We start from the raw sequence: 26,676 nt of genomic DNA, 5'->3' as shown, positions 1-26,676 counted from the left end.
AAGCAAATAGCATTTTTATAATAAATAAATAAATAGTTAAATAAACAATAATGTTTACTTACAAAGTTTTAAATAAGATATAAATATGTAGATATATTATTTGTTGATGTGATTTTTATTTTCAAAATTTTTATTACTATGCATATGTGTGGTATGTTATGTATTTCAAATAGCATTTAGTTCTGTATTATTTTAGTAATTCATATAACCTTTCATGAATAAAATTATATTAAACTAAAGACTTTCAACAAATAGACAAAAACAATGGAAGGTAAACTGCTTGGGTTACTTTAATATTGATGAATATACTTGTTAATTATTTTTTTATTGTATCTCTTGTAGGCAATGGGCATTGACGTTTTGTTTTTTACGCAAAATCGTCTCGGAGACTATATTTTTGTTTAAATAAGCATTAGTTTTATCGCGTTTAACAGCGTTGGGGCTCGCGAATCGGTAAACGATCAGTCTACATTCCGTTGTCGACGAACGCGCGCGCGAACTGTCAATTATGGCGCGCAAATTATTATTGCGTCGAATCAAACAGTTGAGATCGCTTCGGGAGTTTTCGGCGAGCGTTACTCATAGAAATCACGAACAATACGTGATCAAGTCTCCTCTAGAAGATGTTGTAATACCTAAAATGAGATTTCTTGATCGATTATGGCAGTACTCCCCAAATTTCAACGATCACGTAGCCATCGTAAGTGACAATTTTCATTATAATATAAATATATTTCAATTTTGATTTTCAAGTTTTCATTTTCAAAATAAATTATACGTATTTTAAAATACATAATGAACTTTTTGCAAAAAAAAACTTTTTTTTTAAATTTTCACTTACGCAGTAGTTACTTCAACAACTTCAGTTACTTAGCATATAAACGTGAAGTAATTAATTTGTATACCAGGCGTGATAATACCGTACGATTTTATTTTGGACTATGAACTTATTTTTATTATCATTACACCAACCGTACTTGCTGGCGTTGTGGCATACTTTGAATATAAGAGACAGGAAACAATAGTATAGAAATGTGTCGCAAAATTGTTTAGACTCTGAAGAAGCATAGTGGGTCAAAGGTTCGATTCTCAACTTCAAGGGTCATTGCTACTTACACAATACATCATAGGATAAAAATCTACAAGATATTTATTTAATATCCTAAGATATGCTAATAGTAACATACAACTTACATTTTACTGAGATGTATATATAGGAGCTCAAATATTAATATGTTTGCCTAATTCATACACAGCCCTGGACATTAATCTATAAATTAAACTTTAATAAATCAATTATAAAAAACGTGCTTACCTAATAATAATAACAAATTAAACATAATCTGCAACTAATCATTAATAAGGTCCAAAAAATTATGGTTATTATCCATTCGTATAACAAACTAGTAATAATCATAAGATGTAGTTTTTTTTTTCAAATAAATATCAATAGTTTTAAAATATCTATTATAAAATCTTAATTTAGTTTCTTATTCCTTGGAATACCAACATGTTAATGTACAGATTACTCAATACAGGTGACATGCACTACGATCTAGTTAATGTAATAAGTAGAAATGAATAGAGTGAATTTGTATATCGTGGAGGTAGGAGCGAGGTGAAATAGAGTAATCTTTCTATAGATTCTAAAGGATTCAGAAAAGAGGGTACATAATTCATGGAACGGGCATGTAATGATGCAATGGAAGGGTGAGTGTGTCGGTTAGGTAAGAAGTGGAGTCTAGTCAGTAAATATGAATGCATTACGAAGAAGCCTACCAAGTCTCTGGTCCCTATAACGCGACACACCTAGCACACCCACGATGAATCCATGGAATATTGAGATGTTACATCTATTATTTTCAGTCCAGTAACTTTATCATTTATCAGTGGAAACAATGCTGCATTTTTTGGGATACATTCTTATTATATACATTTGTTATATTCTGTTTTAAAATAAACTTTAAAACATAATTTATTTAAATACAGAGCTGATGTTATTGCGGTGAATTTATATCCGTGCTCTTTTAGCGAGCGTAGGCTTATCGTCCAACAGTGAAAAAATACAAGAATTTTTTTATGTCATCTACAACACTATTTTCCGTTGACATGTAATGATGTTGCGTTTGCGGTGGTATAACAAAACCCTAAGTCTGATTCTCTATCTTATTACTATACTCGAAGGCTATTCAAGGGGCAAGGAGTGCCTCTGGTCAAGTCAACCGTGATAAAAGTCTTCTCAGGCATTGGTCAAATCTCAACTCGAAGAGATGCTATATCTTTTTGACGTTCTAATTAAGAGCTGGCACCAGTATTAAGTACGCAGGTTATTAATTTAAAACAGACGCCATTTTGTTATTCGTGTTCGGTTCTATGAATCATCATTGTCATCTTTTCAGCCGTAGAGCGTTCCCTGGTGGACATAGGCCTTTTGCGTAAATTTCCAACAAGACCGGGAGAAAGCAGACTACATCCAGCGTTTTCCGACGACCTGACAAAGTGTTGCGCTTGCCTGACCATTGTCTTTACTCCAGAACCAAAAGTTCTAACTGCCATTTATATCTGCCAAATACAAAAAATTCGGGCATAGTAATAATTAATTACGTGAACGATAGGAAAAATGTTTAGAAACCGATAATTAGTATTTTGTATAAAATATTTCCATTAAAAATGTATTACTTTTTCATTATAAAACCCGAAAAATATCTGGTGTTATGTAATTTTAGAGAGAACTTCTTAACCTATCACTGAAGAGAATAGTTCGAAAACATTTGAAGTTAGGCCGAATAAACAACGGCACAAATTCATGCAACGCTTCTATCGTTAATAAGGAAAAAACTGTAATATACATTGCATTTTATTTACTTGTGTAAGTTATACCAAATAAGTAGATAACAATTCGCGACGTTTCATTAACAACTATGTCATAACTTTAAAGGAATTGATACGTTCGAAACACAATAAAAATTTGTTGATTATTTTATTACATTTCGCATCACGTCCACAGACATACATAATTGATAACAATGTATATTTGATGTTTGACGATGATTAAGTAAAAAAGAACGTTAATTATTTTGGTATTTGAAATTAAGGTTGTCTAGAAACATTTACGCTAATAGATGTTTAGGATATTATTGAATCATTTTAAACATGAACTTTGGTCACAAAAAACGAAACAAAATCATAATTTATCTAGACGTGCTTCAATTAGCTACTACTAGATAAATTGATAAACAAAATTATTTCCGATGTTGGAGGTTTTATTTTTGCATTAATTTAATAAACAATAAATGTACTAATGTATAAATTAACAAAAGGAAGTATTTACATAGTTAATTTCTTTATAAATGGCGGTGTTGTTTGCCCTTTTACTCTCATTAGCATATAATATAGTTATCTTTCTAACTCGTTCACTATCATTTTTGATTTTTTTTAACTTAAAAGTGCTTTCCATATTACCAAACACTAAGTATACGCTCTCTGATCATAAATCAATCATTCAAAGTTAAAACATTTACAGTGGGTTTAGTGCAAATTGGCATTGTTCACAGAGCTTCGAACTGAAGCTCCCGAAGGAAGCATTAGAGCCTAGCTTACTTAAAACAAGGTTTAAGATAACAGCCTCCTGCGCCTTGCCGTTTTGAAGACTTGAAAGGCTAATATGACCTTCGATCAAAAATAATATTTTGACTGTTTGAACCGGTATGCCTTAATGTTTGCGGAAAACAAAATCAGCGAGAAATATTTATAAACATACGTATATTATAAAAAAAATTAACTCATTTAAATATTTTGTCATAGCGGTAACAATGCAGTTAGCTACAGCTGGATAGTCTTTATCGTCTGGCCTTAAACTTTGCTGCCTTTATAATTTCGAGGTCATGTTTACTACAGCTTATATGATTAAAATACAAGAATGACACAAAACAAACATATTTCTGCTAATTAGCTAGATCGGTGTCGTCAAATTTATTATCCAAAATTGCCAAATATAATTAGGATCAAATTTAAAATACCTTGAAAAGTAATATTTTGGAAACAAACAAGACATTTTTAACTCATTAGTGCTACATATATGTACACTGTTGTATATCATTCTAATATTCCTCAATACGTAAAGACGAAGGTCAATACCAATGTGAGTTAGAAGTCATGAGTTACGTTGCAAAAACGTGGTCTCTCACTACATGTCTCATTGGCAAGCTCACAGCTGTACCATGGAGAGAGATCTATACTGAATATATCTACAAGTATGAATCCGGAAATAGGAGACCTATAGATCTATATGGTAACAAAAGTTACCGACATAATTCACGTGATTGGCAAATTAAAGTTGACCGTGCGCAGGACATAGTATGTTAATTCCTTCCTAATGACGCTCTTTATGAAATTAAATGTAAATCTCATGTGACCCATGAAAATCGAGGACATTTTCATAACTATAAACCCTTCCGTCCTTACCTTAACATGTTACGTAAGAGTTTCAAATAAGTAGTCAAAGTGTTTTTTGTTGCCATGGTTCACTAAGTTGGAGACGTAACTGCCTAGGCTGATATGGATTCAAAGCGCGCTAACCGGGCCCAATGTTTGGCTAACGCTCACTGTAAAGCATGGGCCTTCTCCAAAGATCACCACTATGACCGGTCTAGCATTGCCGGCATGCAGCGACTTCCCTCGATCTTAACTATGTCGTGGGTTCATCAACACCAAGTCGCCACTCGAGAACCTTTCGGCCCCAACAGCCGTGAGTTGCACGTTCAATTTGACCAACCATAGCCTCTTCAGACCAGTAATTGTTAAAGTTACCTCAGTGATATTAGTTGTTATGCAGATCTTTTTGTTTCTGATTCAATCTCGCAGCAAAATTCCGAGCATAGCTCTTTCTATTGCTCTTTGAGTGACCTTGTGTCTTATGAGACCCGTCATAAGCGACAACGTCTTGGACACCTAATTCGTCATCTAAAATATCACAATGTCTAAAGACAAATGTTTATGTCCAATGTGTGTTACCAGTTTCTATCGTCGTCTTTGTCGTTTCAGCCCATCCACCCACTACAAGGCATAGGCCTCCCCCAAAGGTATCTGTGGGGGGATATATAATAATTGCCATGCTTGGCAGACGGGTTGGTGGTTGTGGTATTATGATACGCAGAGGACGCTGCTGTCCATATTCTTGAAACTTGTATATAAGCAGTGGCGATCCAAAATAAATAATGCACACAGTGTGAAATATGTATAATCCCGAGAATCAAACCCGCCGCTTACAATCGCAAGTCTCTTTCTTGTACCACTGGGCTAACACTGCTCGATGAGTGAATACAAACGGATCTTAATATCACTACACTTTTACCTCCTTATCTTTGTATTGTGTCTTTATCATATTTTCTAATTTTAATTGGAAGACTTCAGGTAACTCTTTCTTCTTGTCTCCTTCATTACATTCATGTGTAAACGGATACTTTTTCTTAAGCTATCTGAATATGTTGCCTGTATGTTAGCAGGTATGGGTCACAATGAATTGGAATATAAAACACATCCTTTTCTCATCACTGTGGTCGCGTCTTTGTCTGTGGTTTTGCACTATCGGTTGCGGTTTACAGTATATGGCTTCATGTACTTTTTTTTTGTCTAATATGGTATTTTGTCTGTCCGGTGCGATATCTTCCAGCTTCTATCTCGATAGTGACAAAAATCTCCTCAAAGTTCCTTGCCGTATAATCATTATAAAATTGTTACTATTTTGAAAACAACAAAATATATATATGTCCACATTCTTTATTATATTTTGTAAATAAAGGAATTGAATAAGATCAAAATTTATATGTTATCACGTTTTCTGGCTAAAAGTAATGTTTGGGAAATTCTAAATACGATTCATATATTATCTTGTATATTATACGGATGTAATATGTTTACTTTATTTAAGGACACACGTTTTTTTCCACTTTTTAAGCTGTGGAACAAATAAAACAGGCGCAATATTCAGAACAATTTACGAAAAATTAAAACCAGTGTATTCTTACATTAAAACTGTTATTTCACAAATGAAAACAATTTGATCTGTAAAATAGCTAAAATTGTTTTCAAATTATGATGGTGTTTTATGTATACTGTTGTCAATTGTCGAGGTGAATCACATAGTTATTGATAATTAGAAAATAGATATGAGCTCCTCATATTTTCTAAATCCACTTATCATAATCTTTCGCACGCAGGGGTACAGCCTTGAGTGTGCAATGTTCAACTGATAACGCCTGTTATCAATATAATACTTAACTTTAGGTGCTATCTAAGTCTATACCTACTAAGTACTACTAACCTAAAATTTATACCTACTAAGATTATTTTACAAGGAAAATGAGACTGTAATTCTAAAGCCTACTTAATTTCTTATTAAATATTAAAAAAAAAAACAATGATATATACTGTGTTAATACAGGAAATAAAAATTACCTTAATACACCTAGTTTTGACCTTCGAAAATGAAATAAATCATTTATGGCACAGGGTATACATATGTACAATAAAATTTCACTATCACTTTCAGAAATGCCACTGGAGAGATTTAAAACCAAAATTAATAAATATTTATTGAAAAACAGTATTTATTCTATCTAACAATACTACACAGATGTTAATCCGTGGAATTAACTGTTGTTGATGCTCACTCAGGAAGGTGATTATGGTCAAGCACTCGTTATGAAACTATATTTATAACCAGCAACTGATGAGTTTCTCTTATAGTATAACTGCCGTCTCAGCCGGTGGTAGCTTTCGGTTGGAACAAAAATACCGACATTTCATGTTGTTTTACAATTCGAAATGAAAAAAATCTATTCAAATAAAGAATATAAAAAAAATTATTTGATTTAGAAAGATCATCATCATGATGTCAGCAGATAGTTGTCCATTTCATCTTCGAGGCAGACATGACCTCTTCCTGCCCCCTACAAAAGTCGCCACAGTGATGAACCGCCACCTAATTGGAAACTGCCCACGCCGCGACTACCGGCTTGTAATTTGCACGAACGTGTGCACCACCTGTCTCTTCTCTCTCTTCTCTAATATTAGGAACTCTTACTCAGCTATGTACTGCGATACAGCCTTTTTAACACCTTAGTTTCGACGGCGTTGACCTAATGCCTCTACGTCTTAGGATCATGAGTCATCAGTGCTGATTTTCAGTAAGAGACTTAGTGGCCAGTAATAATCGGGCCAAACAATAGTCAAAATTAAAAATTACTTTTGATAAAATTAAACATGTGACGGTACTGTCAATGTCCTTGGAGACTTTTCATCATCATCACTCTCATGCAGCTTGCATCCTGCGTCTCTAGACGACATTAACAGCGACCCTGTTCTTCTATTACACCTTATGGGTGTACCTCTTACAGAACCTCAAAACCCCAGTGATCATCTGTTCTACATGTTATGTGGTCTGTTCGCTGCCTCTTAAATTTGTCAATCCGTGATTCACGCTGTCTTCGTTGTTGATGGACGTCCTTTGCTACCATTGCCGGTCCTTGATGTCCACTCTACAACCTTAAGGCTCCAGCGGCATTTTGTTTTGCGCGCTAAGTAGTTGTAAATGCCATTCGACAAGTAACAAATTTGCCAATGACAAAAAAGAAAAACTGGTTAAGCTGGTTGTTGTATAATGTATAAACAACTAAATGTTAAGTTTAATGCAACAAAATGCTTGTAGACTAAGTAAAAAAAGTGTTTACGTACACTGTAATATATTAGGTTAAGTTGAATAATTGAGTTTTTTTGGAGACATTTAATCAACACAGTCTTGCAACGGACTGGTTGATATTCATACCTTCCATGTTTATTCTTTTAAAATAACCTCGGTTTCTTTTAAAAATACAACATACTTATTAAATTTTTACAATACAAATGTCAGTATTTTTAATACTTCTTATTATATATATGTATATAAATATACAAAAATATATATATTTATCTAATTATATAATATATAAAGCCAATATCAATGAAGAGTGTAAAAAACTTCGTTCGAATAATTACGATTAAGAAATGGATCCGGAATTTAAAGTGAATTTTAAACATCAACTTCTGTAATTATTGTAACTTTATAATAAATTAATGTGAATGTTATTTAATAAAAATTTGATTGTGATGGAATTGTCATCATCATCTGTCTGATAGACATCCACTGCCCGACATAAGCTTTCCGCTGTGCTTTCTGTCCTCACAGTGTGGGGCCACACGCCGCGTCTACCGCCTCCTGATCACCACTCGAGAATCTTAAAACGTTCATCACGGAATAACTATAGCATGGATTCAACACCTCAGTCCTGCCCGTGAAATTTGATACTAAAAAGCATTCCAAACTTCAAGAATTAAAAAAGATAAAAACTAATGCGATGTTTTCTCTTAAAAATATTAATTTTTTATCGTATTGCTCGTGTAAAGCTAAGAATCCATTAAGTCATTATGTAATAATACTGTTAAATATGTACACGAAATAAAAAAAAAAACATTTTTAATATTCATTAGAAATAACTGATCAGTATTAAAAGGCGTGTAACACATTGTACGCACAATACTGTTTTTTTATAAAAAGAATAATTTAAGAATTAGTCTCTAATAATTCGCTTTCGTCAGAAATACTAATTATTGTAAAAAAGCTATGTTATAATAGAATATTTTCTTTTATTAATATAAAACAGTGACAACTGGTTATTATCCGTCGTGAGAAGAATGTTAGATGAAACAAATTTGATAGAATCTAGTAATAGATCGAGCTTGCAAATAATGAGATCTTTGAACTTATAATTACGACAGATCCAAACGCACCTAAGCAACACAACGCACCCATAATAAATTCGGAAGGTTTTTTATACTCATCCGACTACAAAAAATTTGCGTAATATGCCCTTAGGGCGATAGAAGCAATGGGCAGGCCGTATAGCATGTCAGATGAAGAAGAATCCAAGAACCAGCAAGCTTAGGACGTCCACCGAAACCTCGGACTCAAGCCGCTTACAATCGGTCTAATTAGAAATACGAGTACACGGGATAAAGCACTGGACCGCTTTTCTACCTTAGATTGAGTGTTGTTGGGTTTTCTTCCGCAATTTCTTCCAAAGTTTTAAGAAAAGAAGTTATGGTATCCAGTTAATATAAACAAATCAAGTCGACGTGTATTTCTGGGGCAGCTTTTTAATTTTTTTATACGTTTTTGGTTTGTGTAGGTCAAGAATATTACAGTTTCGGGTTAAAATATTTTTTTAAATTTTGTACATGCATTTTCTTTAATCTTTATCCTTTATTTACACACAATTTTTTTTTCTCTTTCATCATCAGACAAGGATACATTTTCTTTTATTTATTCCTTTCTAATCTTCATTCACACATCATCTTTTTTCCCCTTTCTTCATTCCTGGTGACATTTGGTTTTTTACACCTTCTTTTACTTTGTTTCCTTAAATAATAATCTTAATATTTTTAATTACTTTTACTTTTATAGATTTATTTAATTTGTAATTTTTTTATTTGTTCATTTATCCTGTAGTTAGGCTTGAACAGCCTTAAATCAGATTAAAAACACGTAATGAGTGACAGTTCAACTTGAGGACTCTTTTAAGGGGTCCACGAGCCCCTTAAAAGCTAAATAGCCCGAAGTAAGTCAGCCACTTAGGTTACTTATTAAAACTAGGTACCAGCATTGTCTTACCATCTCCACTTTTTAGAATCTGTAACTTATTAACAGTAAGGTAATCAACGATCTTTACTTAAAATGTAACTTAATATAAAATATTACTTATAGTTATGTCGCTAAGAGAACAATAAAGTTTTAATTCTACCGGTAGTGCTCGTGATAAACCTTGTACATTAGACTTTGAAAAAAGAATTTCAAGAATATTTTAGCATATAAATAATTAGATTTTAATTGTTTATTTAAATATACAGTAACAACGACATAATGCTATCGAACAATAGGTGCCACTTGGTGTTATATTAAGGTACAAATATATTTCTGTTGGAAACAATAGAAATAATAAAAAAAATATTTAACGATTGCAGTATTCAGTATAGTTAGTTAATATTAAAAAAAGTCAACACACGTAAAGATCAATCTTTTGGTTTATATTTAAACCAAGATTAAAGAACAGGTGTGCGCGGAGATACGAAATATAGGCACCGAGATAACAAAATAAACAATTATTCACTTTATCTAGCGATGACTGCCTGAATTGCGCATGACGAAAATCGGCACATTCTTCACCATCATCAACGCGTGGTTTATTTTATCTGTGCATAAATGTTATATACAATTACTTCCATTATTAAATTATTTCACGATTTTGGATATTTATTTATCCATATAAGATACAGTTACCACTCGTACACGCCTTGATGAAATTTCCAGTAGCGCCCAATTTGATAAAAACTAAAAAAGGATTGAAAACCTCTGCGGTATCCTTCAACCTAAAGCCACGAAGGTACAAACGCGCCCTGAGTTGATAAAAGCCTCCTACAAACCTAGACGGGTTCTTTTGTGGCGATTTTTACAATATACTTAATACAAGATGTATTATTTCCAATTTATTCTCTAGATTTATTATCGTCATATACATGAAAATAAAAACAAAAGAAATGTATATGAAAAATCCTGAACACAGTAATTAGGTTTTCACATGCTTTAGTTTCTAACTTCTTAAATTCTGTACAACATTAATTAGAGACGTTAACATACACGGGATGGTTGCGTAATACCGTCAACCAGGGGTGAGCAACCTTTTTAGTCAAAGGGCCACTTTCAATTTTAATTTCTTTTTTGGCGCGTCGTACACAATGTAACACCCGTTAATAATTTACAAAACTATATTTTTGATGAATATTACAATTAGAATATATACAATTTTAATGAAAAATAAAAATAAATATGATTAAAATGTAAAACCGAATGTACCTGAAAATTTGAAGAGGAAATTGGCATCCTGTTTTAATCGGTGGCTTAATTAAATATTTCGGATTAACATGTACCACCGTTCAATTACAATTGATTAAATGACAAACAGAGAATGTCGATAAAATAAATTCAATTTTACGAAATGTTTGGCGAGCCGCATATACATATTTATCGAGCCGCAGGTTGGTCATCCCTGCCGTAAATAGTTGCCAACAAAAGATTTAATTATGCTTAATTTGAAGACAAAACGTAGTTACAAGCGATCTAGATGGCTGTGAAATATTTTCGACGACTTGTTCATGTGTGACGTCACATATTGACACAGATCACGTCACGGCCTCTATATTTAGATGAATCATAATCACTCGAATAAATCCGAATACAATTTTGTCACGTTAACTGTTCGTTCTTTTTTTTGGCCAAAATTCATAGGTAATCCATCCCCGTATTTTGTAGTTCAAAACTGTAGCTTATAACTTGACTTAATATATAAAAAAAACTTTTTCGTCATTTACTTATTTAACGATAATATTGTTTTTCCCATCTTAAATTAAACTATGCATACGAATCCAAAAAAAAAAAAAAAATTACCGTATTTTTTTGTTATTCTACGTTCTTTTCTTTTTGTTTGTTTTGCAAAAATGATAAGTCATGATTAAATGGTTTTTAAACAAAAACTCGTTTTCAAACCCTGTGATAGTGTAACATATTAAATATATAAAAAAGTTTAGGAATTAGTTGGTTTAACTACTAGAATATTCGTAAAACTGTTCAAAAAAAACTGTTTTAATTTTTGTGACCTTGATAAAAGAAGCCATTATGGAGGAGCTCATTTAAATTTTAGATTATTACGAATATCTGCGTCTATTTATCTTATGACGTATATAAATTATGACTAATATTGATGTTAAGTAGATATTTTTCGTTTCAGCCCATAGACGCCCTCTGCATAACATAGATAGACCTTTTCCAAAGATATCAACTATAATCGCCACGCTTAGCAGGCGGGTTGGCGACCACAGTGTGGTTTTATTGTACGCAAAACGTCTTCTGCTGCCCATCCTCTGGAAGCTTGTTTGTGAGCAGTGGCTATCCTATATTAATGCACAAAGTGTGATTTATATATAAGACTGTAATCAGGTAATCGAAATCACGACCTATGATCCCAAATCCCAGTCCTCTACCGCTAAGTCTCATTGCTCAATTGGATATATTAACAAATAATGTAAATACAGTAGTACAGTAGACTAGATAAGATTTTGTATATATATTTTTTTTTATTAAAGAAGAGTATAGATAATAGGTGTGGCATAAAAAGGTTGGCCTTATGTGAAAGGTCATTCTTGTTAAAGGTCATATAGATATCTAATAAAACTGCGGTTTTGTCACCCTAAAAGTAACACTTTAATATTACATTATTGCGGTTTGGTGCAAACAATTTATTGTACACACATCACAGAGTTAATACTTGAATAACGACAACTTATCTCATGAGATAGACATATCAATGTAAGGATATGTCTACATTAAAGCAAAATATCAATGTGCATTTTTTTCTCTCCTCACAACTTGCTGGCTTTAATTTACTTTGTTGATCAGTTAGTGATTATTTTGGAGACGAATCACTTCAAATGTGACGTCTCATTAAACGAATTGGACTTAATTCAGACTGAATCTAGTCTCTATCTTTTTAGGTGGAATACGCTATCAGTGGTTTTAAAAATTTAAATTTTAATCGTTACACCCTATAAAAATAGTCACGTATAAAGTCATCTTTATAAACATTACTCATTTTTTAAAAGCAATGAGATGGCCTTTATACATATCATGGAGTATATTACGTGAATTTTACACCGTACATTGAGTTACCAGTTCAAATATTAAATTATGTCAATGACCAGTACAAGAATTATAGTTAAGGGTCCGACCTATAATCTTCGATCGTAGGTAAAATTTGATCACGGACCCCTCTGTTCCGTGAACTCGTTTCGATGAAGCTGTAAAAGCCGCAAGGCTAACAGCAAGAACTTCGCATGAAACAATAGACAATAATATTAAAAAGAAAGGTCTAGAACTTATCAAAGGTGATTTAACTGATGAAGATGAAAGAATACATTATCTTAGTTGTATAAAAGAATACATTATCGTGGTTGAACTGATTCGAGATACTTGAACCCCAAGTCAATCCAATCACCATTACATAAACAGTAAGGGAAACCTCGTGTAAAGGCTGAGAGGTCGTTGGACTAAAAATTAGAGAGATGGCACCTCTCATTTCGTACTAGATGTACAATTTATTACGCCCTATACCCTCTTTCTGAGCAGGGCTTGGACGATACATTATTATTATCTTATGTATGATGACTTTATCATTAGTAGCTCTTCAAAGTTTATAAATAGACAACAACACTTGTGTCAAACAATACGAGCGATAATGTAATATATAGATACAAACATAATTATTATTTTATTATTATTAATACATAATGAAAAGATCTGTAGATGAACGAAGTTGTAATGGCACTAGGCAGGCCACATGGTGCGTAAAACTGATGACCGCTGGGGCTTGAGGTACTGGAGTGGAGACAAGCACCAGCGCATCGTAACAAACAAGATGAACATGACCTTATAAAAGTCATCGGAAGAAGCTGGTTGCAGATCTCTTAATATCTACAGAGACCTATATCCAACAGTGAATGTCCTATAGCTGAAATTAACCCAGCCAAGCTAATCTAAGTTGATTAGCGGTGACAATAATATGGGAATCTATTTATTAGTTACATCTTTACTAAGTCATGTTACTTACTGTTAAATAAGTTAGCATAAATAAGTCAAGCAAGCAATATAGGAATCTAAAGACTCACCCATGACAGTGTCATTTGAGTATCGAAAAAAAAGGTGATGAGGCTTTTTGGTCTTATTTATTGTAATGTACGAACATATATAATACTGTGATCAAAAAGTAAGGTGAATTTGTTTATAAAATGTAAGTTCTTTATTTATTCTTCCAAATCATTTTCATTCTCTTCAAAGTAATACTTGTCCGATAAAATGTACTTTTGCCAACGCTTTTTCCAGTCCTCGAAACTGTCGGAATAGTCTTTTTCCGGTATAGCCTTCAAGAACTCTCTGGACTCTGCAAGATCGATTCGGTTTTTATCTCCTCAATCGTATCAAAGCGGTGACCCCCGCATTGTCCTTTATAGTTTGCTGAATAGCCAAAAGTCGCACGAAGACAAATCTGACGAACGCAGAGGTTGCAGAACGATATGCGTCTAGCTTTTGACAATTCTTTTTTTAAAATAATGAGCGATTTTGGTACTAGTTTTGTCGTATTTGTGATAAAAAATATTTGTCAAAATGGTTTTGGCTGAGCCAAATGATATTCCTACTTTTGACAAAAACAGACGCTTTTCTAATGTTGCAGACAGTCTTACCAACCTAGAAAAAATATCTTCCTTCCTAATGCCCAGAAGTTTTAAATGAAAATTTCACCTTACTTGTTCAAAAACCACAAGTATAGCATAAAGGTTTCAATTTTAGATTAATTGTTTGAATTAATATTTAAAATATTTCCAAGGTGAGTTCTTCGTAGATCGCTCCCAAGTTGTGCTGAACAATTATGCAACGACGTTAAAAATTTTTTGTTTATCTTTATATTATGTAATGCTAATGGTTAATTTTTTACCATGTTTATGTAATATTGTTTAATGTGCAGATGTGTTGTTTCATTTTTGTTTAACACCTTATAACAACTCATAAATGCGTAGGTATTTTCTTTATTGTTCATAACTAGCTACTCCTTTGACTAATCGAAAATTATTTAGGGACTTCGACTTCACTATGTTGACGGTTCTCCTAGCCACCTCTAACGACCATGTGTAGCACGAGAAATATGCCCGTGCGGGGCCACAAATGTTACAGGTTAAAAATAAATAAAAAAAAATATTTTAAAATTAACTTTTTTATCTATTTAATGTCCTAATAATAAAAAAACATTTACTTACATAAACAAGTCTTGTTTTTCGTATATCGAAAGACTTGTACCTATGCGATTATATTTACATAGTAATTTGACAGTTGATGTTGTTTTTCGCTTTATGACGTCCAAACATTTGATTGGCGTCATATGTGTACCAGATGATTTAATTTACTAAATCGTTTAAAAACAAAATAATGTTATTTTAAATTTTTGTAATGCAATTTTTCGAAATCAATTTTTCTCTACATAAAAAAACCCACCTTGTACTATAACAATAATATGAAAAAATATTGTAGTATTATATCTTTTTTTTTTGATAAAGCCTTTCTCACGTGTTACATTTGGCGATTGAATTTTATTCATATAATTAGATTATTAAAATTCCGTATATTGTCTCCTGCATATTAATAAACAACGGAACATAAAGATAAATTGCCGTTTGTTTATCAGTTTAAAATTAATGTATTAGCCGACCATTTTTAACAGCGTACGGGATAAATATGATATAATAATAATTTTTATAACTAAAATACTTTAAAGGGTGTATAAACTATTTGTAATGTCTTCGGGCATTTGCGTTTTACTTAATAAACATCAACAATCCTTTTCAAGTGTAGATAGTTAAAATAGAGCGAATGTATAAGAGGGCAGTCGTACATCCTTTTGTCGTGTGTTTTTAATTTAATTTTTAACAAATTATTTGTTTTTCAGGAATGCGCCGAGTCGAAGAGGAGCTACACGTACAAACAGCTGCGTGGAAACATGGCGGCTTTCGCTACTTCGCTGCGGAAGAAGTTGGGTTTGAATCCCGGTGACGTGATCGCTGCCATGTTGCCCAATTGCCCAGAGTTTCCAGTGGTGGCCTTTGGCGCGCTGCAAGGTGGATGTGTCCTGACACCCATCAACCCTATTTACAAAGAATGTAAGATATTTTTTTTCTTATAATTAACCAATTATCAAGATTTGATGTATAGATATTTAAATATATATGTATATATTTATATGTACATAAATACCTCATTTATTATAGTAAGTATACATACATATTTATTTACTCACATTATTACCAGGATTCTAAGTGCACCATTTTCTAAAAAGCATATAACAAACTATGGCCGGTTTAATGTTTTTTTAAACATCTTTAATACAGCAAGTTAGAACAATTCGATTCCAAACATCTTCTCCTCGGTCGTGCACTCTTGTAAGAGTGATCGTGGTCCTGACCTGGTCAGTTCTGGTGCCTTCGCTTCTTTTGCTACGTGTCGCCATGTAGGTTGATATTTGACGGACTAAGAGTAGATTTCTTTTTTGGACCCGTGGTGACCCTTTGGTTTCCGGACAACTCAGGGTGTTGGTCGCTACGCGTGTCACTAGGCACTGGTTTACTTCTCTTTGACCTTAGCACGACTGTAAAAAAAAGTGACTTAGAAAATTCTTTACCCAGTAACGTGTATTAAAACTTCGCTAATATGCATTAAAACTTTTTGCGAACAAAATGCTGTTTGAATTAAAAACAATATCGCTGCAAGTCTCACGTAATCCTTTATTACAATGTTAAAACGTTACAATATATTTGATTAACTATTTTTATCATGACTTTTGAGACTAGAAAACAAATCTTACTTATATTAGGCAGCTGACATCATATCTATTATAAAAGTAGATATTTTTAGTATAAATTAGTATTAATTAATATTCGACAAACCAAAACGAACTAAATCTGTCTGTTACAATAGCATCTTTGCATATTAAGTTATACAAGGTGATTGGGTATAGATGTAAAAGCTTTAAACGTGTGAATGTTTTGCATGTTTGCTGTCAATTAATGTATATGATTCCGTGTCTATATATTTAATGGAATCAGGCGTTACCTAGCGGAAGTCCATCCTAAGTAAGAAAAGGACCAATATTTAGCCACTTCCGCACATGCAGTGGTAGTCGTGCAACAAAGTGCACCGCCCGCCAGCCCGCTGATAAATGCGTATGCGGCAAATAATGCGAATTACACAACTGCCACTGTTGTTACACCGATGAGTGCCAAACATAGAGTGAGACTCTGTGTTTTTGGCACTAATCGGTGTAACATTACTCCTGAAGATGACCCGTGGAGGGGTGAAACACGTGTTGAGTGATTTAACGGTAGGTTTTCTTACCTTGTCTATAATTAATGATTATAGAAATAATAAATATGTAATGATGGTTTAGTAAGAAAAAGCGTTTTCAATATTTGAATTACTACATATTAAAATTGATCTTTGTTTACTATATGTTCCTGCAGACTTTGTACTGATTGAAGTAATTGGCCCGTCGCAATCCAACACAAAAATAAATTAATGTAACATATTTTAGAGTTTTCACTTTATACTGGGTAACTGGAAATAGTTATAAAAGTTTTTAAGGATTTTTGCTGATAATTGAACTATACGTTCAGCAGTTTAAAGCACACATATCTTACGCCTCTAGATTATTCTTCCGCGGCATTAATATTGTTATTGTAAACATTGTTATCATACATGCTATTTATAAATCGAAGTCATATTTTAAATTTACCATTGACAGAAATAATATTAACTCTATGTTATTTATTTCTTAAAAAGTGAATTGCAAATATTCATTTTTATAAATAGCTGTGCCCCGGACTTCATCCGCGTAGCATTTAACAAAGTAAATTTTAACGTAAATTAGTTTTTTAAAAAAAAACTGTTCTAAAATAAAAGTAGCAATAGTAACTTCTTATTACTTTAGTTACATGCCAGTATAAGTCTCGTGAAAATCGATCCAGCCGTTGCAGAGATAAATTAGCTTAAACAAACGAAGAAACGAAAAATTAATTTATACATATATATACATTGCAAGTATATATATACATCGTATGTATTCATATGCAAGTAAAAAGCGGTTACAATGTTACAAACAATCACTCCTGTTTAATTTATTTGTTTGTAGAGATAACTGTCTTGATTGACCTCGTACAAAAGTATATTATATTATATTATAGTATAGTATATTATATTATATTATATTATATTATATTATATTATATTATATTATATTATATTATATTATATTATATTATATTATATTATATTATATTATATTATATTATATTATATTATATCTGTCTCAATCTAACATAAATTTATATTAAATAAAAAAATTATAATTATCTCAGAAACGACGATTATTCACAAAAATTATAACAATGTAATTTATATCTTCATTGTAACGGTAGAGGATGATTTTTGTTTCATATGCTATCAAAATCTATCCGAAACGCCTTCTTCGGTCTTGATTGTCGTCAAACGTTTGATAGCTGTTTATTTATTTATTAGTTATTATTAATTCTGCGGTTTCTACAAGATAAGAAAAATGTTATCTTTACTAATTACCTTATAAGTTTTCTTTCCACGTGTGTCATTCTCGTGTCTTTACGAACACGTGAAAAACAAGACAAATTTTTGAATTTGTCGACCTTAAAAGCTAAACAACACATGTAGCGATTCATTTAATTAAAAGAATTAACATTACCCGTATACAATATTATTTATTTTATTTATATCTAGTAAAATAAGTGGTTTCGACTAATGGATAGATATAAGGTGATTGGTTGATACCAGCTTTCAAGAGCTAAATGTATAGCTATGATAATATAATTTATAGCTATATATAAAATAAGCGATCTTAGATAATGATAAAAAATAAAGAAAAGCTTTTCAAAAATCGGATTACTACATAACAAAATTGTTTAATTTTTGCCCCCGAGATTTTGTGCATCTAGAAGTCGGATTTTAATAAAACATAAAATGTAACATACTTTATCCTGATCATTTTATACGGATTATTGAAAACTGGAAATAGGTTTAAGGCTTCTCGCTGAAAAATTAGCTCTATTTTCTACACTTTCTAGCTGTTACACCAATAATCCATCACCCTATATCGCTGTTAAAATAGGTTAGTAAATTAATATTAAATTCAGACCAAAAAATACCTCGTATTCTCATTATAATATTATTCAAACCTAACCAAACTATACATAACGTTGATTGTATATTTTAAAACGTCATCCTCGACCTTGATTCGATTTAAAAGTGTTACATAAGAATCACAAAATAGCACATATTGTAAGGTTACGATATTTGTTTGGTGGCCGTGATTCTTTTTTCACGGCTATACTAAAAGGTAACTTTGGCCGCATGACCTCACATTACGACGATCGAGGTGAAAACATTGCCAATACTCGATGTAAAGTAAACAAGAGAATAGCTACCATTATTATTTGTTCTCTTCGATTTTGCAACAGATGACGAATGTTACAAGGTTTAATTAGAAACAATGGTCAATATAACGCAACGGTTTAACAATAAACTTGTATTTGTAATACTATTAAAGTCAATTATAAAACTTCATTCTTTTACAGAAATATACAATATTATTAATGAATCTATAGATAGTAGTAAATCTATAGATAGTAAAAAAATAACAATGCGTTGAGTTCGACCACTAAAATAGCGAAATTCGACGACTATTTCCTCTTAAACTTTGATCCTACATATATAAAGGATATAATATATCTATGTATATATATATCATATATATATATATATATATATATATATATATATATATATATATATATATATATATGATCTAAGCTGTATATACCACATATGTAAAACTGGTGAAATTGAATGTTATGTTTTGCGTTTGGCGTGCCAAATTAAAATAAATAATGTTAAATGATCTTTAAAGTAGGAATCAATCAGTGCATTTTATCTTATTTCGAAAATTCAAACATTTTCCTAAATCTTTGTTTCCAGTTGAAATCACTCATCAATTGTCCACGACAGAGCCTAAAGTTATTGTCACTATCCAGCAGTGTTATGATACAGTGGTTAAAGGTAAAAATAACGCTAAAAGCAACGCGAAGATTATTATCATTGATAATCCATCAGCTCCTGTACCAGAAGGTGTGATTAGGTACTCGGAGATAATACAGTCAAGTGAAGCTGACTTTGAATTACTGGATAAAGTGGAAATGAAAAACGATGACGTAGCTTTCATTCCATTCTCAAGTGGAACAACGGGTTTGCCTAAAGGCGTAGAAATAACATATGGGAATCTCTTAGCAGCTATAGAAATTATGCATCAGGAGAAAACAGCTTTTCCAATTCTCACACAAGGTAAGATTAAAATTATTTTTTACTACAGTATCTATTTGCTTAATGTTTGATAGTAACGGTAGAGAAAAGCGAGAGGTAAGGCAGCGAAATTTTTCTGTAACCTAAAGATTTTGACCTGTCAAGAACGAACAAAAGCTCATGTTAGGAACTTGGGTTTTACAGCATTTGTTCATTTAATATTTGAATAGATAGTGGGAGGAGTCTGGTCTATGAAGGTCTTGACCTTTTGAAAGGTCAATCCCTTTCAAATACGCTTTTAAGGAGCTAAACTTTTCACGTAAGCCGTCAGCCTCGAGGATCTCTTCAATAAAAAAATAGCTATTTATACTCTTTTCTGTAATGTAATGATTAAATAAAATAAATAATAAGTGAAAATGAACCATTCAGGAGTATCTAAAATCTTCTAGAATTTCCTAATCACAATTTAAAATACTTTAATAAAATCACATTTTTTTAAGAAGTATGTCTTCTACTTCATAAGAATACAAAACACACAGAATCGATTTATATAAACTTTATTTTGTGAACACAATAACACAACACACAACCCATACGGATTCACGAATTTGTGGTCTTCCTACGCTTCGCTTGCCAGTCCGTGGTCCACTCCCGTACTAATGCACCAGGGACCATTCTGCTCGTTATGAAACCTGTAATACTTAAAAGTAAAGAGTAGTCGATAAAATGCAAAATTTAAAAAGGGAAAAGTTTAAAACCTTATTGTTTTTAATAAATGGAAAATGTTCCAAGCCATTTTTTATTTAGGAAATTAATTTAAATCAATTTAAGTATCTTTTTTGTTATCAGTTTTATATATATATTTGTCCCCTGACAAAAAACGGTGAACAATAATAAATTTGAAATTATTAATGATATATGTAAGTCGAAAGAACTTAATTGATGATCTATTTAGCTTTGTCAATGTCGCCGAGGATCATTGGAACTTATGCAAATCTACAGGGGAGGCCTATGTGACAAAAAACTTAATGCAATTTTCAGGTGACTTCCAAGATGTGGTGCCATGTATACTTCCGTTCTTCCATATATACGGCTTGGTGGTTACATTGATAGGACATTTGGGTAAAGGTTGCAAGCTATTGTCCTTGCCGAAATTCTCAGCGAGCTTGTACCTCAACGTGTTAAGGAATGAGAAGCCTTCGCTACTGTATGTAGTTCCACCAGTAGGTATGTATTTAATACTGCAGCTTATTCCAGAACATTTGTTACTATTTTCATATTCACCCATCTTCTCGGCGTAAAAGATTTCTATATTTATTACTCTACGGTTTTATTGGGCCATTAATTTGGATAAGATTCTTCAGTGGAACGTATTTATAAAGAACGTATCGACCGTGTAAAAACAGAGAGAGGTGTATTTACATATATATATATATATGTGTATGTATTAATCAACAATTAATATAATATGTGTATCAAGTATCCAGATATATATAAAAAAAAACGTAAAAAAAAACATGGTAACAGTAATACATAGAGCAATAGTACTGCTGTCCTGGGCTATCGCCGCATCTTAACTAATTGGCATTGTTCCTTATTAACCCCTAAATTCAAAAACTGTAACTGCTAACTCTGAACTATATAATTTTGATGATTTGAAATGTAGACCGGTAGAAAATGAAGATTCGCCGCATTCTTAACTAGACCGAATTGTAATATTCACATATAACTGTGTTTCAAACACAGATTTTCACAAAGAAACCATACATCTTTAGTTATTAGCAACAGCTAAATATATACAAGTATATTGATAACATAATATTACTTTTAAAGCAATCCTTCTTGGAAAGCATCCAGATGTAAAAGAAGAACATTTCGGAAATGTCAGGAATATAATCTGCGGTGCGGCGCCGTTGGCGGCATCTGATGTTGATGCTATTCTGAAGAAATGTAATGTAAGTTCAGATAATTTTCACACCTATGCATATAAGGATAATGCATGTTTTAGCTTAGTTACAAATTAAAAACTACACAATAGATCACATACCTCATTACATCGCATTAGACTATATACATATACGAGAACGATGCGAATAACTTGTTACGCTTGATGTGTGTTTGACTTTAAACGTTTTACATTTTATAGTGTTCAACTAGTGATGATTTTCAGGGTTATAATTCAAAATCTGTGTCTCGCTCTCTAGGTGATTATGGTCATTGAATTATGGCCTATTTCTACTGCAACACACAATTACATCCGCAATAATGCTTAAATATTTTCGTCGTCGTTTCAGCCCACAGAAGCTCAATGCAAGGCATAGGAATCTCCCATATATATCTACTGAAGGCATAATCATAATCGCCATGCTTGGCAGGAGAGTTGGCGATCGCGATGTTAGACTTCGGTGAGGATGCGGTTCCCAGGATACAATCTAATTAAATTCACAGTTTGTGCATTAATTATATAGGAATGATACTGCTCACAAATAAGTTTCCAGAAGATGGGCAGCAGCGTCTTTTGCGAACTATAATACCATACTGCGACCAAAGCTTGCAATGCGGTCAAGCATGGCGATGATATATCCCCCATAGATATCTTCGGAAAAGGCCTATGCCTTGCAGTAGACATCTATGGGTTGAAACGACATAGTGAATAGTTAACAAATATTATAAAACATGTTACAGAAAAAAATAGAGTTCAACCAAGGCTTCGGAGCGACGGAAACATCATCGCTGGCGACTACCACATTCAAAGGTACCGAGAATCCTGATTATTCCGCTTGCGGACATGCTATGAGTAGTATTGAAATGAAGTTCGTCGACCCTCTTACGGGGAATCCCGTTCCCATTGGACAGGTAAGAAATCATCGTCATCATTGAGTCTAAGATCATCTGTGTACGATATACCTCGAATTAAATTATTACTATAAACTAGAAGTAGCCAAGGTCCTTGATAGTCCGTGCATTAATTATTAAAAAAGATAAGCAAAAAGTTACTAATTTACTTACAAGAATTATATTTATCAAAAAAAGATATTAGTAAAAGTAGAAATTATGTGTATTGGATTTAAATATTAAAAACTACACCTATTTATTTTACTTCTTTCTCTATAATTCTTTAAAATTAGGTGTCAAATGGTGACAATACTTCTCAGTAATTCTTTGAGTTATTAAAAATGCACGAAAGTAAATTTTATAGTAGAATAAATTCAATATTTGACTAATATCGCGAGCCATATGTTGGCCTACCCTGAAATAGATGGAAATCTAATTTATCACTCTCTGAACATAAAATATCAACTATTAATACGAATTGCTAATACTCTTGTAATATGCTAAAAACTTTGAATCTAGTCAATTCGCCTAAATATTTTTTTTTTATTTTTTGTTGCTCCTGCACTAAATTATATTTTTAACATGTATATTACTATCTTATTGAAATTTTCAGGAATTATTTTATATGAACTCTTATAGTTTTCGAGATAGGTTATGTGATTTTTTTATTGTGTACATTCTCAAAATTAACGTTGGATAAAAATTTCAATCTAAATGTTATATATTTTATACGGCATAGAAGATGTAGTATTCAGCTAGTTTTAAGTTAAAACCAGAGCGATTTTATTAAAAAATCACAAATTTAAAATCTGCCGGCCCATGGAAAACCCTGGGCCACGTTTGATTCGCCTGTAGTATTACATCCTGTATACACAAATATGGAGAGCAACTACACATAATATGTGCAGTAAATTACACTCACATTTCATCAAAACTTAGCTTGTCTCATAAGTTGTATTGAATAAAAACGTTGTTAATTTGCAGTCTGGGGAATTGTATATTAAAGGACCAGTCGTGATGAAAGGATACCATAAGAATGAAATAGCAACAAAGGAAAGCCTAACCGACGATGGCTATTTCAAAACGGGCGACTTGGGTCACTATAAACCCGGCGTTGGTTTATTTATAACCGATAGAATCAAGGAACTTATAAAGGTAAGATTGTTCTAGAATTGTTGGACAATTTTACGTTTCACAGACCAGATTCGAATTTAGATAGACTCCTAAAATGAATTAATAAACATATTTCAGGGTTATCGTTTTATTATTGATTTAATAATTAACAAAGATTACTTATATAAATATGTTTGTTATTTTACACACTTTAAAACTTTAGTGATAATGTCACTATATTTTTATTATTATAATTATGGTACACGATTTTTTTTTAAATTACTTCCTAACTCTGCTTTTTTATTTTTGAATGGCGTCAAATGTATGACAACTCGACGGTTGGATGTTTTAATTTATTGATGTATGGGAAAGGTAATTGTTATACATATTATTTTTCTCGAAAATTTTCCTTTTTTTCTATTTATCGAAGTAATAAATATACGATAAGCTTTTTCTTATACCTTTTTTAATTATTAAAAATATTTTTTGTTTGGCAATTACACTCTCACGCAATAATATTTCAGGTGAAGGGAATGCAAGTAGCCCCGGCCGAGTTGGAGAGTATACTCCGCTCCCATCCGGCGGTACAGGACGCTGCCGTTGTGGGAATCCCACATGAATTTTACGGGGAAGCCCCGAAAGCTTTTGTGATACCCAAAACTGGACAAAATCCCTCAGAGGAAGAGCTGCAAAGTTTCGTAGCAAACCAAGTCGCAGTGTATAAGAAAATAGAGGAGGTGGTCTTCATAAAGGATATCCCAAAAACATCGTCCGGGAAAATATTGAGAAAAGACTTGAAAAAAATGTACGCGTAAATTTTTAATTTACCATTGGACTGTGATAAAAACTTAATATTCAATGAAGTGACAATATTATGTAAAAACAAATCTAATATCTTTTCATGTTTGTATTTATTTTACATTTGTAAATCTGTCTTATTCAACCCTTCGATAAATAATTATTTGTTTCGATTAAAAAAAAAAGTCACATACAACACTATATTATCTATGTTTATCTGTCTCCTTTTAAAAAGTAACACACTAGGGTTTTTGATTAATATTATTTGAATATGGAAACTGTCTTAATGGGTTATTTTTATCAATTAAATGGAATGTCAGGAATGTAAGCGATATGTTTCTAAGTTGTAACTGGTCTTAAAACTGATTAACGTTGCGAGTGAACAATAGTGAAGACTGAAGAACGGAGAGTGAAGATATGATCGGATTTAATAATATATTTTATACGGTGTATTAGTTTTCTGGTTAAAAGCGTTATTAACTTTAAGTTGAAAGTCATTTGGCTTGATTCTTGTTATTAAATAACTTCTGCTAACAACTGCACATTCGTGTATCGACTATTTTTTTTTTACAAAAACGGCAACAAGACGTTTATGGAAGATTTATAATGTTGAAGTTTATTGTAACCGTGTTTTGACGGAATAATAAAAATATATTTAATTATACGCAAAAAAATAATAATGACTACAATATTATTTATTAAAAATGTTACAGGAATAAATTTTTATTCTATATACATTGGCTTTATGCTAACGTTTTTCAACGCCATCTGTTATTAGATGCGATAAATAAGTCTGATATATAAGATATTGGCCATTCCGGAAGTCTGTACTGCTATAATGTTATTAAAATTCTATTTACAGTATGATCACTTAATTATTGTTGAAATGTGAAATAACTTGATTAGTTTTGTAATCGATAAATACTGACAGATGGCGCTATTATACCGTGATACAAATTTGCAGCGCGCGAACTGTCAAACGCGCGAAAATCAAGATAAAATGGCACACGCACGAAGTTCATTGCAAACTATCAAATGCCAAATTTTTTTTTTAACCATAGCAAGTATCTGTATATAATATATTTTTATATTAATAAAGCTTTTATGTTTAGATGATTAAATAATAAATCGAAACTAAGTCGTTTGGAAGTACAAATTATATTCCGTGGCAATAAAATAAATGCAAAGATGATATCACAGGATATTACGAAAAGGAATCTATCAAATAAATCTTCGTAATTTAAGCCTAAAATTTTTTTAATAAATTTAACATCTAGATGCATAATATATGAAATATTACTTTATTTTTGTATAAGGTGACTATTAAGAGTGGGTCTCTATATAATATAAGCAAGTTATTTTGTTAATATTAATACGTATTAAAATGTGTTTGGAAATAACTTTTTTATTTTACCAATTCTTGCTTGTGGAACATGTGCCTGATTTTAAAGACAGGCGCAGTTGAGCTGCATATGTCATCAATGTAAAATTTTACCCTCGTCCCTAACATAGACTTTTACCGCATTAGAAGGACGAATTTTTAGGCCACTAATGCAGATGCTCCAGGAGGCGATCACAGCTCGGGCTATCACTCAATACGTGTTTAGCATTCCAATTACACGATGCCCGACGGGTCGGGTCCGAAACCCGACTTGATCAGTTACTTCAGAAATCTTACTGTACTACATCTGTACAGTATCCGGCGATAAATACGAGACAGAGATAACGCTCTACGAAGCCGAAATTAGCCGATTGTCTCTTTCCAAAGGTCGATGTGCAATATTATAAAAGACTAAAAACTACAACTGTCTTCTGTCCATGTAATGTCTACTTAATTAGTTGTCAAAAGAGCTGCACTAGAAGTT

The 26,676-nt window shown here is 32.1% G+C and overlaps 1 protein-coding gene across 1 annotated transcript; it reads left to right on the top strand.

The window, feature by feature from the left end:
• Window positions 1-485: 485 nt before the first annotated feature.
• LOC137929693 (uncharacterized) lies at window positions 486-26,139 on the top strand. Its single transcript, XM_068772756.1, has 8 exons — window positions 486-700; window positions 15,639-15,849; window positions 19,745-20,107; window positions 21,107-21,292; window positions 21,899-22,020; window positions 22,751-22,921; window positions 23,885-24,055; window positions 24,538-26,139. The coding sequence occupies exons 1-8, from the start codon at window positions 509-511 to the stop codon at window positions 24,826-24,828; spliced, it is 1,707 nt and encodes a 568-aa protein (XP_068628857.1). The 5' UTR covers window positions 486-508; the 3' UTR covers window positions 24,829-26,139.
• The last annotated feature ends 537 nt before the right edge of the window (window positions 26,140-26,676 follow it).

Source organism: Battus philenor, unplaced genomic scaffold (assembly GCF_028537555.1).
Source record: "Battus philenor isolate CCGP_79_NKW_IND1 unplaced genomic scaffold, ilBatPhil1.0.hap1 SCAF_11, whole genome shotgun sequence".
NCBI classification, from domain to species: domain Eukaryota; kingdom Metazoa; phylum Arthropoda; class Insecta; order Lepidoptera; family Papilionidae; genus Battus; species Battus philenor.
This window is presented reverse-complemented; position numbering and strand designations above follow the sequence as displayed.